General features: G+C 57.0%; 1 protein-coding gene across 1 annotated transcript in view; it reads left to right on the plus strand.

Moving 5' to 3' along the window:
• Positions 1-13,584, plus strand: part of GRID2IP (glutamate receptor, ionotropic, delta 2 (Grid2) interacting protein) — a 38,953-nt gene that overhangs the window by 24,394 nt on the left and 975 nt on the right. Inside the window, exons 8-20 of the mRNA XM_006889624.1 lie at positions 325-479; positions 2,906-3,040; positions 3,455-3,552; positions 3,733-3,850; positions 4,658-5,013; positions 5,518-5,934; positions 7,697-7,784; positions 9,276-9,353; positions 9,988-10,184; positions 10,518-10,673; positions 10,770-10,856; positions 12,055-12,184; positions 12,343-12,461. Of these exons, the coding sequence (XP_006889686.1) occupies positions 325-479; positions 2,906-3,040; positions 3,455-3,552; positions 3,733-3,850; positions 4,658-5,013; positions 5,518-5,934; positions 7,697-7,784; positions 9,276-9,353; positions 9,988-10,184; positions 10,518-10,673; positions 10,770-10,856; positions 12,055-12,184; positions 12,343-12,461 (2,134 nt within the window). The remainder of the gene's footprint in view (positions 1-324; positions 480-2,905; positions 3,041-3,454; positions 3,553-3,732; positions 3,851-4,657; positions 5,014-5,517; positions 5,935-7,696; positions 7,785-9,275; positions 9,354-9,987; positions 10,185-10,517; positions 10,674-10,769; positions 10,857-12,054; positions 12,185-12,342; positions 12,462-13,584) is intronic.

The following is a 13,584-nucleotide window of genomic DNA, read 5'->3' on the forward strand; positions in this document are numbered from 1 at the left end:
ACACTGCTGTAGAGTCTCACTTGTAGAGTTGTTGGTGGATTTGAACTGCCAACCTTTAGGTTGGCAGTCTGATATGTTACCACTGTGCCACTAAGGCCCCTTGTCTGAGGGAGGCTGTAGTTGTTCTTTTTATCTTCTGAAGCACAGAAGTTAAGCAACTTGTAAAGGTCACTTGCCTGGTAGATGATGGAACTAGGGTTTGAACCCATGCAGCCTGTCCCCAGACCCTGCGTGGGGGGAATATGAGGCTTGGAAGTGTCCCTTTGTCCACCTCACACACAGGGAGCCCCTGAGTGATGGGCCACCTGACCCTGTGTCCCCCAGAAACATCGACACCCTCATTGTTGACGTCTACCCCGTACTGGACACACCTGCCAAGCAGATCCTGTGGCAGTTCATCTACCAGCTGCTGACGTACGAGGAGCAGGAGCTGTGTCAGGAGAAGATCACCTGCTTTCTGGGCTACACAGCGATGACAGGTGAGCCTCCCCAGGCGAGGGGCCACCTGTTCTCGCTGACGTGTCCGCAGGTGCACAGCCTGCCCACCTGCACGCCTAGCCTGATCTGCACGCAGCATAACCTTCAGTTCCTGACCCCTCGCTTCCTGGGGTCTCACTGTTCTCCTCCACTCAATGGGTATGACCTCTCTCGCTGGGGTCTCACTGTCCCTGGGACAAGCTGGCACACGCCGGGTCACCCGTGACTGCTGTGTTCCAGCTCACAGAACCTCAGTTTCCTCACCTGTCTTAGGCGCTGGCCTCCCCGCCAAGCCCACCTGAGACAGTGCCCCCGAGATATGGCCCTGCTGTGCACCTGTGAAAAACACAGTTCCCGTTTTAGGCTGTGTGAGTCGGAAGAATGATGAACCCAGAATCATCCTTTTTTTCATTTTAAAAAACCCCCCAAACAACCCTTATTTTTGTTGAGTATACACATAACAGAGCACACACTGACTCATTAGTTCAGGAGCTTTGATCACGTCCTTCAAAACCACACCTGCTCTCCTTTCTGAGTTGTTCCTCCGTATAATCAACCCCGGAGCTTCCTATTGAACCTTTCAAGCTGCTACTGTCAGTTTGATCCCATGGAGAGAGATGTAAACTACTGTTTGGTTTCAAGTAGACTTCAAGGGATGTTTTTCATGTAAAGACTAAAGACTGTTCCCGGAGGTTACCTCAAGGAGTTATCCAGCCTCTATGACTCAGTCAGGAGATGTTGACATGAGAACTTCAAATTCTGTTCCACATTTTCCCCTTTTGATCAGGACCCTTCTACAGAATCTTTAAACTGAATGTTCAGAATGGTAGCTGGGCACCACCCAGTTCTTCTAGTCTGGTTTGATGGCCACCCAGAGTGAGACTTGATTTATAACATCTAAAAATTGAGATTTGGAATGTCGAGCTGATGTTGGAGTCCGATTGAAATTGTAGGGATGATGTGTTTATGAGAAGGTCATGAATTTGGCGTGAGGGTAAAGGGTAGAATGTTACAGCTGAATGATATCTCCCAGAAATATGTGTTGTAACCCTCACTTCTATACTTGTGGGTATAATCCCACTGAGGCGTAGGGTTTTCTTTGTGATGTTAATGTACTGATCCTGTTCAAGGCGCTCTAGGCCTGCTATGGCAAACTCTGGAAACCTATTATGTCCTTGTGTGCCTGTAGCTGCCATTACTAAGGCCCCACAGGCTGCTGAAGGAAGACAAGTATTTTAGCCAAAATGTTCAAGTCCAGGCTGCACAGCAGAAATCCCATACATCTAGAATCTTTCATGTTGCCCCTGGAATACTGGGAGGCCAAGGAGAGTATGGGAGGAAAATACGGAACAAAATGTACTGGTCTGATAGACATTAGTGGAATCCCTGATACTGAGGTTCTTAGATCTGGAAATGAACCCACCCTTGGGGACCACCTGCAGCCAGACAACACACAGAACCACAGAGTGAACCCTGACACTGTGAGGAAAGTGCTCCTCGGAACGGTCAACCACGTGAGAACAAATGGGCAGCACTGGTCCCAGAACAGAACTCAGAAAGCAGGAAGGGGCAGAAGAGGAGGGTGAATGGAAACAGGAAACTCAGGGAGGGAGCAGGAAGAGTGCTGTTACACTGGAGGGACTATGACCAACATTGTTGTTGTTGTTGTTAAGTGTTGTTGAGTTGGAGACAACTCATAGCCACCCTATGAACGAAAGCCCTGGACATCTATATAACTTTCGTCCTTTCTCCAGGTTCATAGGGTTTCCAGAGGCAAGCTATTTTGGAAGTGGATGCCACTCCTACTTCCAAGCGTGTTTTAACCAAACACTGTCTGCCATGGGAACCGCATTTCACACATCAGTATCACAGTGTTCAGCTTCACAGCAACCACACTGCTGTACAGTAAGTGGGCAGGCCAGGGTTGTACACCTAGAAGAATGTTCCACCAAAAACAAGTAAAGGCAGGCCTGAGGGCTGCAGATTAGTCACCCACCTTTGGCTTGCAACCTACATTACATTACAAAATGTGTATAAATTGTTTCATGGAAAATGCATTTGCTCTGTAACAACTCTTGCTTAAAATAATAAAAATAAAACCCAGAGAGAAATCACTCACACACACACACACACACCCATGAGCAGCTGATCTGGACCATGTTAAGATCCTGGAAGCCTGGGGTCCTAGACCCTTGTGGTCAGAGGAGGCACCGGTAGGTGTGACGTGGCCGCCCCACTCTGGGCTCTCTTTGGGCCAGCCCCAGGTGTCGCAGCTCCCAGTCTCTTGTCTCACGGGCCTCTCGAGCTGTCCCAGAGGCAGCTGACTGCCTCTTCCTTCCTTTTGCTTGTTTTGAGCCTCTGTGTCTGCTGAGAGGACAGGGGTACTCCTCATTCCCGTGTTCCCCATCTCCCTGCATGTCCCACACAGAGCCAGAGCCTGAGCTGGAGCCGGAGCCCACACCTGAGCCCACTCCAGAGCCCCGGCCACGCAGCTCCCTGCGGGCCGCCTCCATCTGCCGGCGCAGCCTCCGGACGCCCGGCCTGGACTCCAGCCTCAGCTGCGGTAAGACTGGGGGGACAGGAGGCTGAGGGGGTGCAGGTTGCAGATGGGGCTTATATCACCTGCAAGATGGGCATGGGGAGATGAGGACTCCAGGTGGTTGGGGAGGACATCACGCCTGAAAATGTGGAGGGACGGCGAAGGAGAGGAAGACCCTCCACCAGATGGACTGAGACAGTGACCGTGGCAATGGGCTCGTGTGTGAGAGATTGTGAGAGCCGCGCAGGACAGGACAGGGCTCACATCCCTTCGTCATGGGGTCGCTATGGTCAAACTCGAATTGACAACACCTAACAACAGGGGATAAGGTGGGCGAGGCTGAGGGTTGGGCGCCCAGGTCTGCGAGGACCCCAGGCTTAGGAGCTCAGCAGTGGGAACAAGAAGGACCACACTGGCCACTCGCCCTGGTCCCAGCAGGTCCCAGTGACTGCCCCGAGATGCCACTTCCTCTGGTGCCAGGCGAGCGGCAGGCAGGAGATGGCACATCCCTCCCCGAGACCCCCAACCCCAAGATGGTAAGATTCCTTCTCTACCTTCTCCATGGGGTCACTGGTGGTGGGACAGGTCTGGGCCTGAGGACCCTCCCGGGAGGCCTACTCCAGGCTGGGGACGTATCCAGCCTCACAGACCACTTAGCCTGGTCCTGGAGGCCACATGGGGTGACAGGTGAACTAGACTGCCCCTGTCCCCCACAGATGTCGGCCGTGTATGCAGAGCTTGAGTCTCGACTCAACAGCAGCTTCAAAGGCACGAGGGGGACCATGTCCAAGTCCCGGGCCTCCCCTCCAGTGTCCAGCACCACAGGCTCTGCAGGTAGGTGTCAGCCGGCCCCGCCCACAGCACTGCCTCTGCCCAGGTAGCTGGCTGGGTGCTGCTCCTACTCAGGCACCAGTGACCCCTGCAGCGGCCCCTCAACTCCTTGACCAAGTGACTGAGCTGGGGAGGGGGCCCACAGGAGCCTCCATGTCTCTCCCCGCCCCTCCCCATGTCCGTCCCCAGCTCTCTCCATGTCCCTCCCCATGTCCCTCCCTGACTCCTCTCCATACCCCTCCCTGGCCCCTCCTCGGCCTCTTTGACCATCCTGTCCCCAGAATTCCTGAGTGAGCTTGCAGCTGTGGCTTCTGGGTAGATGGAAAAGCACCGTGTTGCTCTGTGAATGACACTACTGGGGGACAGAGGGGCGCCAGCAGGAGAGAGGAAAGCTTTCAGGGGGGCCCTGGGAGAGGCTCCAGGACAGGGGGATGCCTTCTCGTAATTCAGGGCACACCCTGAGAGAGGTTCTTATGGGCTCAGAGTGTTGGGGAAGGCAAGGGCTTGTGGGGCACTGGATGTGCCTTGTGGCACTTGGTCTGCAGTCTGGGGTGCAGGAATGTCCCCTCAGTCCATCCCTTCCCATCCATACCGCTGGGACTCATAAGTCCACTCCCAGATGAACTAGCCTGGGACTAAGTAATGTCCCCTGTCCCCTGCCATGCCAAGGACACATGGACACCTGGGATTGTCCCAGGATGTGCCCAAAAGGGAAGGAGCTGCCATCAGCCCCAGGCCACTTCCCTCCAGGCTCACCCAGAGCCCAGGCTGGGCAGGGTCCTCACACTCCATCCCGTCCCTCCCCCACAGGGCCCAGGCCCCTGTCCAGTGTCTCCTGGACCAGCGAGCGGCTGCTGCCCACCCCCTGCTACTACCCACTGTGCTCGGAAGGCCTGGCCTCCCCCAGCAGCTCCGAGTCCCACCCGTACGCCAGCCTGGACAGCAGCAGGGCGCCCTCCCCGCAGCCAAGCCCTGGACCCACCTGCCCCGCCAGCCCCCCAAGCCCAGAGCCTGCCCGCCCTGCCAGTCGCAGGAAGCGTTTCACCTTCTCCCGTCCCATCCGGAGCCGGGACACCGACCGCTTCCTGGACGCTCTGAGCGAACAGCTGGGTCCTCGGGTCACCATCCTGGATGACTTCCTGACCCCTGAGAATGACTATGAGGAGGTGGGTATGGGGGCAGGTGGGTGCCATAGGGGGTGGCCTCCTGAGGACCGCCACTGTCCTCAGATCTGTGCCCTGTTTCCTTCTCCCTGCCCTGGCCTGCCCCACAGTCCCTCTCAGGCTGGCCTCTCCTTTCACTAAGGTACCCCAACAACTGTCCTGGGGCACCTCATTCATGTCACAGCCTATCCTACCCCTTAGCCAAGGCTACCCGAGATTTGTCCCCGGGCCCAGGACAAACCCCTGGCTCTTCCTTTCCTCCCCAGACTATGCACCCCTTGCCCAAGGCTACCCGTCCACCTTGTGTCAGGCCACCCCATTCTTGATCCCTGGCTGGCCTGGACTCTCCGGCACCCCTCAGGCTGTCCTCCCCTTTTTCTAGGACCAGCACCCCACTCTCCCTCTCCTTTTCTGGGCCCTGAAGGCAGGCCGTCCCAGGCATGCACACTGCTTGCTACCAGCCCCAGTCCCTTCGCTCACCCGGGCCCCACTCTGCCCCCCACCCAGATGAGCTTCCACGAAGACCAGGGCAGCTTTGTGACCAACGAACGGAGCAGCGCCAGCGAGTGTATCAGCAGCAGCGAGGAGGGCAGCTCGCTGACCTACTCCTCCATCTCTGACCACATCCCCCCGCCCCCGCTCAGCCCCCCTCCGCCACCACCTCTGCCTTTCCACGACCCCAAGCCCAGCTCCCGCTCCCAGGACGGCACCCGGGGCCCTCCTCCGGCCCTGGCCAAGCCCCTCACCCCGCTCAGCCACCCAGTCCCCCCGCCACCTCCACCGCCCTTACCCCCACCTGTGCCCTGCGCACCCCCGATGCTGTCCCGCGGCCTGGGCCACCGCCGCAGCGAGACCAGCCACATGAGCGTCAAGCGCCTGCGGTGGGAGCAGGTGGAGAACTCAGAAGGCACCATCTGGGGCCAGGTAGGGGACTGTGTCCTTTGAGAGTGTCCCCCGTGTGGGTGACGAGGGGAGGCTGGCCTGGGCAGCCATGTTGAAGGCAAGACTCAAGCCCTGGGCCACTTCCACACCAACCCCAACACCCCATCCTTAATCCGAGGAGCCCGTGGACACACCCCTTGGTAGTTTTTCTTGGTCGTTGAAGGCCAGCCTGACTTTGGCTGTGAATTGCCGTGCCTAGTCTGTGTCCCTGAGCTAGTGACACTTGGGGACACTTGGAAGTACCACTCCACTGACCTCTAAGCCTAACACTCCAACTCCCCATGGACTCTTAGAGATGACAGGAAAACGTCTAGTTGGGGATTGTGTGCCCTCAAATTGTCCAGCCCACTACCATGATTAATTCGTTTAGAGGAGTCAAAGATTCTTCAAGGACAAACATCACCCTCAAATACTGCCAATATGTGCTTGAATACTTTCCATGACGATGACCTCACCCCCTGCAGGGGAGCCCTTCTTTCACGGACCTGCTGTGATCCTCCTTCCTGGGACTGCTCTGAAAGCTGCCTCAGGCCTTTTCTGTCCTGGTCCTTGAGGTCAGGCGGAGCAACTGTACGGCCTTATCCACAGACCATCGACAGGCTCTCAGCTGAGCCAGGTCCCACCACAACCTCATGCACACTTGCTCTTTGGGTCATTCCCAAGGGCTTGGCGTCTAGCTCCAAAGTCTAGTGTCCATGTCCCTGCCACAGGGAGAGCCCCAAATGGAACCTGGCCCGCTTTCACTGAGGCTGTGCCAACGCAGAGGAGAAAACAGGCTTTTCACCTCCTTTGACCTGGATGCTGTACTCCTTTGAATATGTCCTGGGAGCCCTTCAGCTTCTGGGGCTGCCCTGTCCCAGTCCCTGTGCCCACTGTTGTCCTCAACCACAGTACTTCCACCTCCTTGGAACCAATGTCATTGCCTTCACACCAGCCAGCCTGAATTCTTGTGGCTGCGGGCTCTCAGGTCGGCCTGCTGCCCACCCAGCCAGGCTCATACCAGTCCGTATCTCTAAGGAAGCTGTCCATCTAGTTGATAAAGCAGAACAAAGCCACAGACAGCTCTAACAGTCCTGCCCTGGAGTCCTCAGGCCTCACAGCCTCTGATGGGTCTCTGAGTCTTGTCCTTCTGTCAGTCACTCAAAGTGGACACAGGGTTCATACATCTGCCTGAGTCCAGATCCATGCCGGGGAACCCCGTCGTCAGAAACACCTCAGTATCCAGAATGATCACTCCCGATGGCGACCCCTTGGCCTGTTTATCCGGGCTGCCCGTCCACCTTCCAGCCCCTGGCCTTTCCCGGCTTCATTTCAGCACCACCTCGTGCTCCACGAAGCGCTAGTAGATTGGTTTCTGACAAAGCAAACTTCAGTCCGGAGCAGCCCCCTAGTCACCTCCTCAGGCCCCTTTGGATGGCTGCAGGCCCTCTCCAGCCATGTCCTCTGCTCCAGTTGGGCTTGCTGGCTGCTGCCCAGCAGTGTCCGTGTGCATGTATGTGTGTGTGTACGCATGCATGTGTGCGCGTGTGTGGTTGATCACAGGTGAGACCACTGGAATTACTTGATTTCTCTTGCAGGCTCTCTCCTCTTGCCCTCCAGGTTCATCCATGACCTGAGGAGGGGCTGTCTTACCCTTAAAAAGGGTAACCCTTTCAAGGCAACCCTTAAAAGAGTGGGTGGGCCAGTGGAGGCAGCGTAGCCCCTGCTCTGCTCCTCACTCTGAGTCTCCTGCCCTCCCTTACAGCTCGGGGAGGACTCTGACTATGACAAGCTGAGTGACATGGTGAAGTACCTCGACCTGGAGCTGCACTTCGGCACCCAGAAACCCGCCAGTGAGTGTTGTGGTGGCCCATGGGCGACTTGGGTAACAGGCCCTTGATGCTAGCCCACCTCTGCCTTCTGGGGTCGAGAACCCCCTAGGTCTGCGCATGGAGCTCTGGTGGTGCAGGGGCTGAAGCATTTGGTGCTGAGAGCCCCATGGAGAATAAGGCAGTCTGCTCCCTCAGAGCACAGGCGCCCTTGAGTCAGCTCTGACCCTGGTGGCCCTGGGGACGCGGGTCAGAGCCTTGCCCAGCCCTCTGCCATCCTCAAGCCCCAGCAAGCCTCAGCCTGCTGTTGTAGTCACTGTGTTGACCCACCTCATTGAGGGTCTTGCTCCGGGTTGCTGACCTTCCCTTACGGCCGTGATGCTTCAGCCCTGCTGTACGGGCTGGCTGTGGGCCGACTCCACGCAGTGGGGTTGGGGTCTTATCCGTGACTTACTGAGCTTCCTTGAGCCTCACTTTTCCCACCTCAAAGTGGTGAGAATGTTGATGATGGTGACGGTGATGATGGCGACGGTGACGATGGCTGGCATTTATAGCAGGGGTAGCACATGCATGCCAGGTACTCCCCTTTCCAGTTAATCCCTGTGACAGCTCTGTGAACTCTTTCACTCACTTCTGACGTGGAAGCAGGTAGTTCGCTCCACATCCCACAGCCAGAACAATGTGGACGAGTTTTTGTTGTTGTTAGGTGCTGTCAAATTGACTAGAACTCATAATGACTCTGTAGAGAGCAGGGCTGACCCCGCTCTTATTCTGCACGGTTCTCACAATCTCATCTCTAATATGTCCACACCCATTAAGTCACTGTCGTGTTGAAAGATAGATTGAGGGTCTGTGGACAAGAGGCATCCATAAATACATCTTCTAGCCTCCCTCTTGCTCCATCTCTGTCTAGTGGTCTTCTCCACAGTTGCTGGGGAGGTCTCCCAGCAACCAGGGATATTGTATGTGACTGGTCCCAGTAGGTGCCCTGGTAGTGTGGTGGGTTAACTGTTGAGCTGCTGACCAAATCCAGCTGTTCAAATCCACCAGCAGCTCCTAGGGAGAAGAAAAGGAGTCTGCTTCATAAAGAGTCATGATCTTGGGACTTCTGCATGGCTATTCCGTTCTGCCCTGTGGGGTCACTAGGAGTTGGAATCAATTTGATGTCATTGGGTTTGGGTTTTGGTGGTCCTTGTCCAACCAGAAGCATCAGGAAGGTTGAGAGGTGATTGTCTCTGTGGTTCTGTTAGCTCAGGCTGAGGGCAGGGGGCCAGGAGGAAAGGACATGTGTGCTGTGTGAGCTGACTGTGGGCCACTAGACTGCCCATCCGGGAGAGGGGGAAGGGTGAGGGAAGTGTGGGTATCAGAGGCAGCCTCAGGGAAGACCCTGGTCAGGAGGTCTGACCACTCGTCGGTCCCCCAGCCGCCTCTAGAGGCCATGCAGACCAGCCGGGCTGTGGCCACTCAGGTCCTGGCCTAGCTTTTCATCACTCAGCCCCCCAGCTTGATTTTCAGAGCCGACGCCAGGGCCCGAGCCGTTCAGGAAGAAGGAGGTGGTGGAGATCCTGTCCCACAAGAAGGCCTACAACACCTGTGAGGGGCCAGGGGTTGCTGGGGTGGGGAGGGGTGCTGGGAGGAGTCCCCAGGGGCCTGCACCTCCTGCCCACTAGCTGCTTTGCAGGAGAAAGATCTGAGGAGATCACAGCCCCAGAAACCCTGTAAGACAGCTCCTCCCTGTCCTTCAGTGTCACTGCATCCCACACACAGGGGTCCTCCTCTTCTCGCCCTCATCTTTGTTCAGACCCCCAGGACCCTCTGCATGCAGGACCCACCTCAGTTGCTGGCCCTCTCTTAAGCTCCACCTCGTGCTCTAGGTCAATCTCGAAGCCCCGCCCTCCACATAAGCCCCACCCACCACGCCCCACCTGTCAATACCACTCCCCTATATGGCCACGCCCCCGGTAGAGGCCACGCCTTCTATGTAAAAGTCACCACGACCCCTCCCTGCCAAGCCACGCCCCCTGACAAAGACACGCCCTCCCTCCTTACAAGCCCCATCAGCACGGCCCCGCCCGTCGATACCACGCCCATGTCAAGGCCACGCCCTCCATGTAAAGCCACACCCACTACGGCCCCACCCCGTCGAACCATGCCTGGCAAAACCACGCCCTCCTGATAAGCCACACCCACCACTGCCCCCGCCTCCTGATGAGGCCCCGCCCCACAGCCATCCTCCTGGCGCACCTGAAGCTGAGCCCCTCGGAGCTGCGCCAGGTCCTCATGAGCATGGAGCCCCGCCGCCTGGAGCCCGCGCACCTGGCGCAGCTGCTGCTCTTCGCACCCGATGCCGACGAGGAGCAGCGCTACCAGGCCTTCCGGGAGGCGCCCGGCCGCCTGAGCGAGCCCGACCAGTTCGTGCTGCAGGTGCGTCCTGGGCTCTGCTCCTCGGAGCCTCGGTTTACCCTTCAGCGGCCGCGCCCACCTAGGTCCCAGGTATCTGGGCTGAGGGCACCCCCTAGTGGCTGCTGATGTACTCGTAATCCTGTAGACAAGGTGTGTTCAGGTATGAGTGTCCCTGCCCACCCTTCTGCTGTGCACAATTTCATGTCTGCCAACACATCAGAAACAGGGTGAAATTGCATACCGTAGATTGCCAAGTCAGTGAGTAAGCCCGTTTGAATCTTGCTCGGGTCTCGGGCTGCAGAACGATGACGGGTCTCCTAGGGTACATGACTCCTGCCCGTTCCTTCCTGACAGATGTTATCTGTCCCAGAATACAAGACCCGCCTTCGCAGCCTCCACTTCCAGGCCACCCTGCAGGAGAAGACAGAGGAGATCCGAGGCAGCCTCGAATGCCTGCGCCAGGCGTCCCTGGAGCTCAAGAACAGCCGGAAGCTCGCCAAGATCCTGGAGGTCAGGGTTCCCCCCATCCCGGCTGTGTGCTGGAGGTGGGCAGTTGTGGGCGGCCTTGGGAGGAGTGGGCAGGACCTTCCACCTTCCTCTCCACAGTTTGTGCTAGCCATGGGCAACTATCTCAACGATGGCCAACCCAAGACCCACAAGACGACAGGCTTCAAGATCAACTTCCTGACAGAGGTGAGGAGTGGTCAGCAGGAAGCTGTTAGCAGCGGTGGCAGAGGGCACGGGACAGCGTCGAGACTGACGTGGCCCTCCACCCCGGAGAAGCTGGGGTGTGAGGAGATGTCAGATGTTAGGAGCAGTGGAAGGGTTCCCCACGCCAAGCCCCAACCAGGTTCTAACTCACAGTGACCCTGTGGGTCAGAGAGGAACTTCCCTGTACGGCTCCTGGGTCGATAGTCTTCATGGAAAGAGGGCCAGTGGTGTGGTGGTTAAAGCATCCAGCTGCTAACCACATACACAGCTGGAACCAGCAGCCTCTGCAGGAGGAGGATGAGGTCTGCTTCTGTGGGATTGACTGCAAACTGAGGAAGGCTGAGTTGGCCCAACCTCAGAGGTTTGGTGTGGGCTAAGATGCTTCCAAGGAGCCCTGGTAATGCAGCAGTTAAGTACTCAGTTGCTAACCCAAAGATCAAACCCAGCAGTGACTCTGAGGGAAAAAGAGAGGCAGTCTGCTTCCACAGCGCTTTCCAGCCTGGAAACCTTGCAGGGTGGCTCCACTCCATCCTGCAGTGTCCGTCTGAGGTAGAGTAGACATGATGGCACTAGGGAATATTTACAGAAGCAAGTCTGTCTTCTGTGGAACAGCTAGTGGCTTTGAACTGCTGACCCTTCAGCTTTTTCGGGGATCTTTAAGCCAAACTTTAGGCTCTGGACAAAAGGAGTGTGGGCCAGGGAGGGGAGGCTGCAGGAGAAGGGAGCCCACCTGGGAGGTTCTCGGCACCCTGCCCTACACGGCCATTCCTATCATCAGGCCAGCCCTTCCACAAAACTAGTGAGAAAGTATTTTTTTTAGAGGAAGAAATTCATTTGTGACTTGAATGGTTTAGGATGTCTAAGGCCACAGATGGTCCTGAAACCTTCACAGGGTTCCATGCATCAGTATCTTGGGGTATGGCCTCTGACCGAGGCAAGCTCAGGTGGACAGAGAAATCTGCTCCCTGGTCCTGGGGCTTTTGAAGACCTGGACCAGTGTGGCCACTGCTCTGGGTCCTCTGAGTTCCAGGACATCCCAGCAGATGTTTTGAGGAAGGTCTGGTAGTGATTCTTGTAGTATGGGACTGGAGAGAGCGTCAAGGGTCCTGTCGATGCCACAGCCCTTTGTAATTGTGTGATGGGGTCCCTGAGGAGGACATTTGTGGGGCCTTATTTGCAGCTGAACTCTACCAAGACCGTGGATGGCAAGTCCACCTTCCTGCACATCCTTGCCAAATCGCTGAGTCAGCATTTCCCTGAACTGCTGGGCTTTGCTCAGGACCTGCCCACTGTGCCCCTTGCTGCCAAAGGTAGACTGACCAGCTGGCAGAGTGGCTGGATGGCTAGGTGACTGGGTGGCCAGCTGGCTGGGTGTTTGGGTGACTGGTTGGTTGGGTGGCTGAGTAAGGTGGCACTGCCTTCCTGTGCTGGCAGGTACCCCCATGAAACTCTGTCCCCTCCCCTGCAGTGAACCAGCGGGCCTTGACCAGTGACCTCACTGACCTCCATGGCACAGTTCGGGAGATCCAGGCCGCCTGCCAGAGCATGGTCCCCTGCAGTGACGACAAGTTCGCCGTGGTCATGTTGGTATCCTTCGGACACTCTGACCCTGCGTCTGGGTGGACAGGGTCAAGTGGATTCAGCAGACCCTGTCTCCCAGCAGAGGTTCTGGTCAGAGGTAACTGAAACCCAGGGATCCTGGGCCAGGGTGCAGTGTGGTTGACTAGGATCCAGACGTTGACACCAAGTCCATGTGCAACAGATGAAGGAGTCCAGTGGGTGGCACTGTTCCATGGCCTTGGCTTGTCCATCCTCCTGGGGCAACCCTGTCTGTAAAGTCCCTTTTGTGTTGGCCTGTCCCCTGAGCGGGGGCCAGGTGGGCATGAGGGCAGGCGTGAATGTTCTGGACTCGGGTTTCTGGGGAAGGACGTTCTGCTCGACAGCAGAGAGGGTCACCATAAGGGGTGGACCTAGAGGGACGAATTGGCACGGTGGCAGAACTGTGGGCTCAGACATGGCAGGGCCAGCTTAGGCAGGACTCCTGCTACACGCAGTGTGGCCGTGACCTGAGCTGGACTGGGCTGGGTGATACCAGGTTGACTTTTAGGGTCTTGTCTGGCTGATGGAACACACACCTACCACCCTTGAAGGAACCCTGGTAGTACTACATTGTTTGAAGGATTCAGTTACTAACCAAAACTGTCACCAGTTCAAACCACGGCCGCTGTGTGTGGGAAAGACGTGGTGGTCTGCTTCCACAGAGCTCTGCAGCCCTGCTGTCCACCTGGAACCCCGTTCTGGCCCGTCCCACGGGGCCACAGTGAGTTAGAAGACCTGATGGAGGTCTCAGTGGGGTCTGTGTAGACCCTCAGCGGGATGGATTAACACAGTGGCTGTGGCAGTGGACACAAATTTATAGTGACGGCTGTGCGGCCGGCTCAGGATTGGGGGTTGTTGGACATGAGGTCCAGCTAAGTTAGACTCAGCAGCACCGGACAACACTGGCCACTTTCATCTCGGACTGGTGACCTTGGAGAGCATCACCAACACAGGGACTTCCCATGCACACTCCCTTTCATGCACACGGCTCCAAATATTGTGCAGATACTCAGGAGTGTCACACGGCCACCCACGTCTGCCACACGGCCACCCAGGCCTGTCACACGGCCACCCACGTCTGCCACACGACCACCCAGGCCTGTCACACGGC

Source organism: Elephantulus edwardii, unplaced genomic scaffold, assembly GCF_000299155.1.
Source record: "Elephantulus edwardii isolate Elephantulus edwardi_28Jun2011 unplaced genomic scaffold, EleEdw1.0 scaffold00080, whole genome shotgun sequence".
NCBI classification, from domain to species: domain Eukaryota; kingdom Metazoa; phylum Chordata; class Mammalia; order Macroscelidea; family Macroscelididae; genus Elephantulus; species Elephantulus edwardii.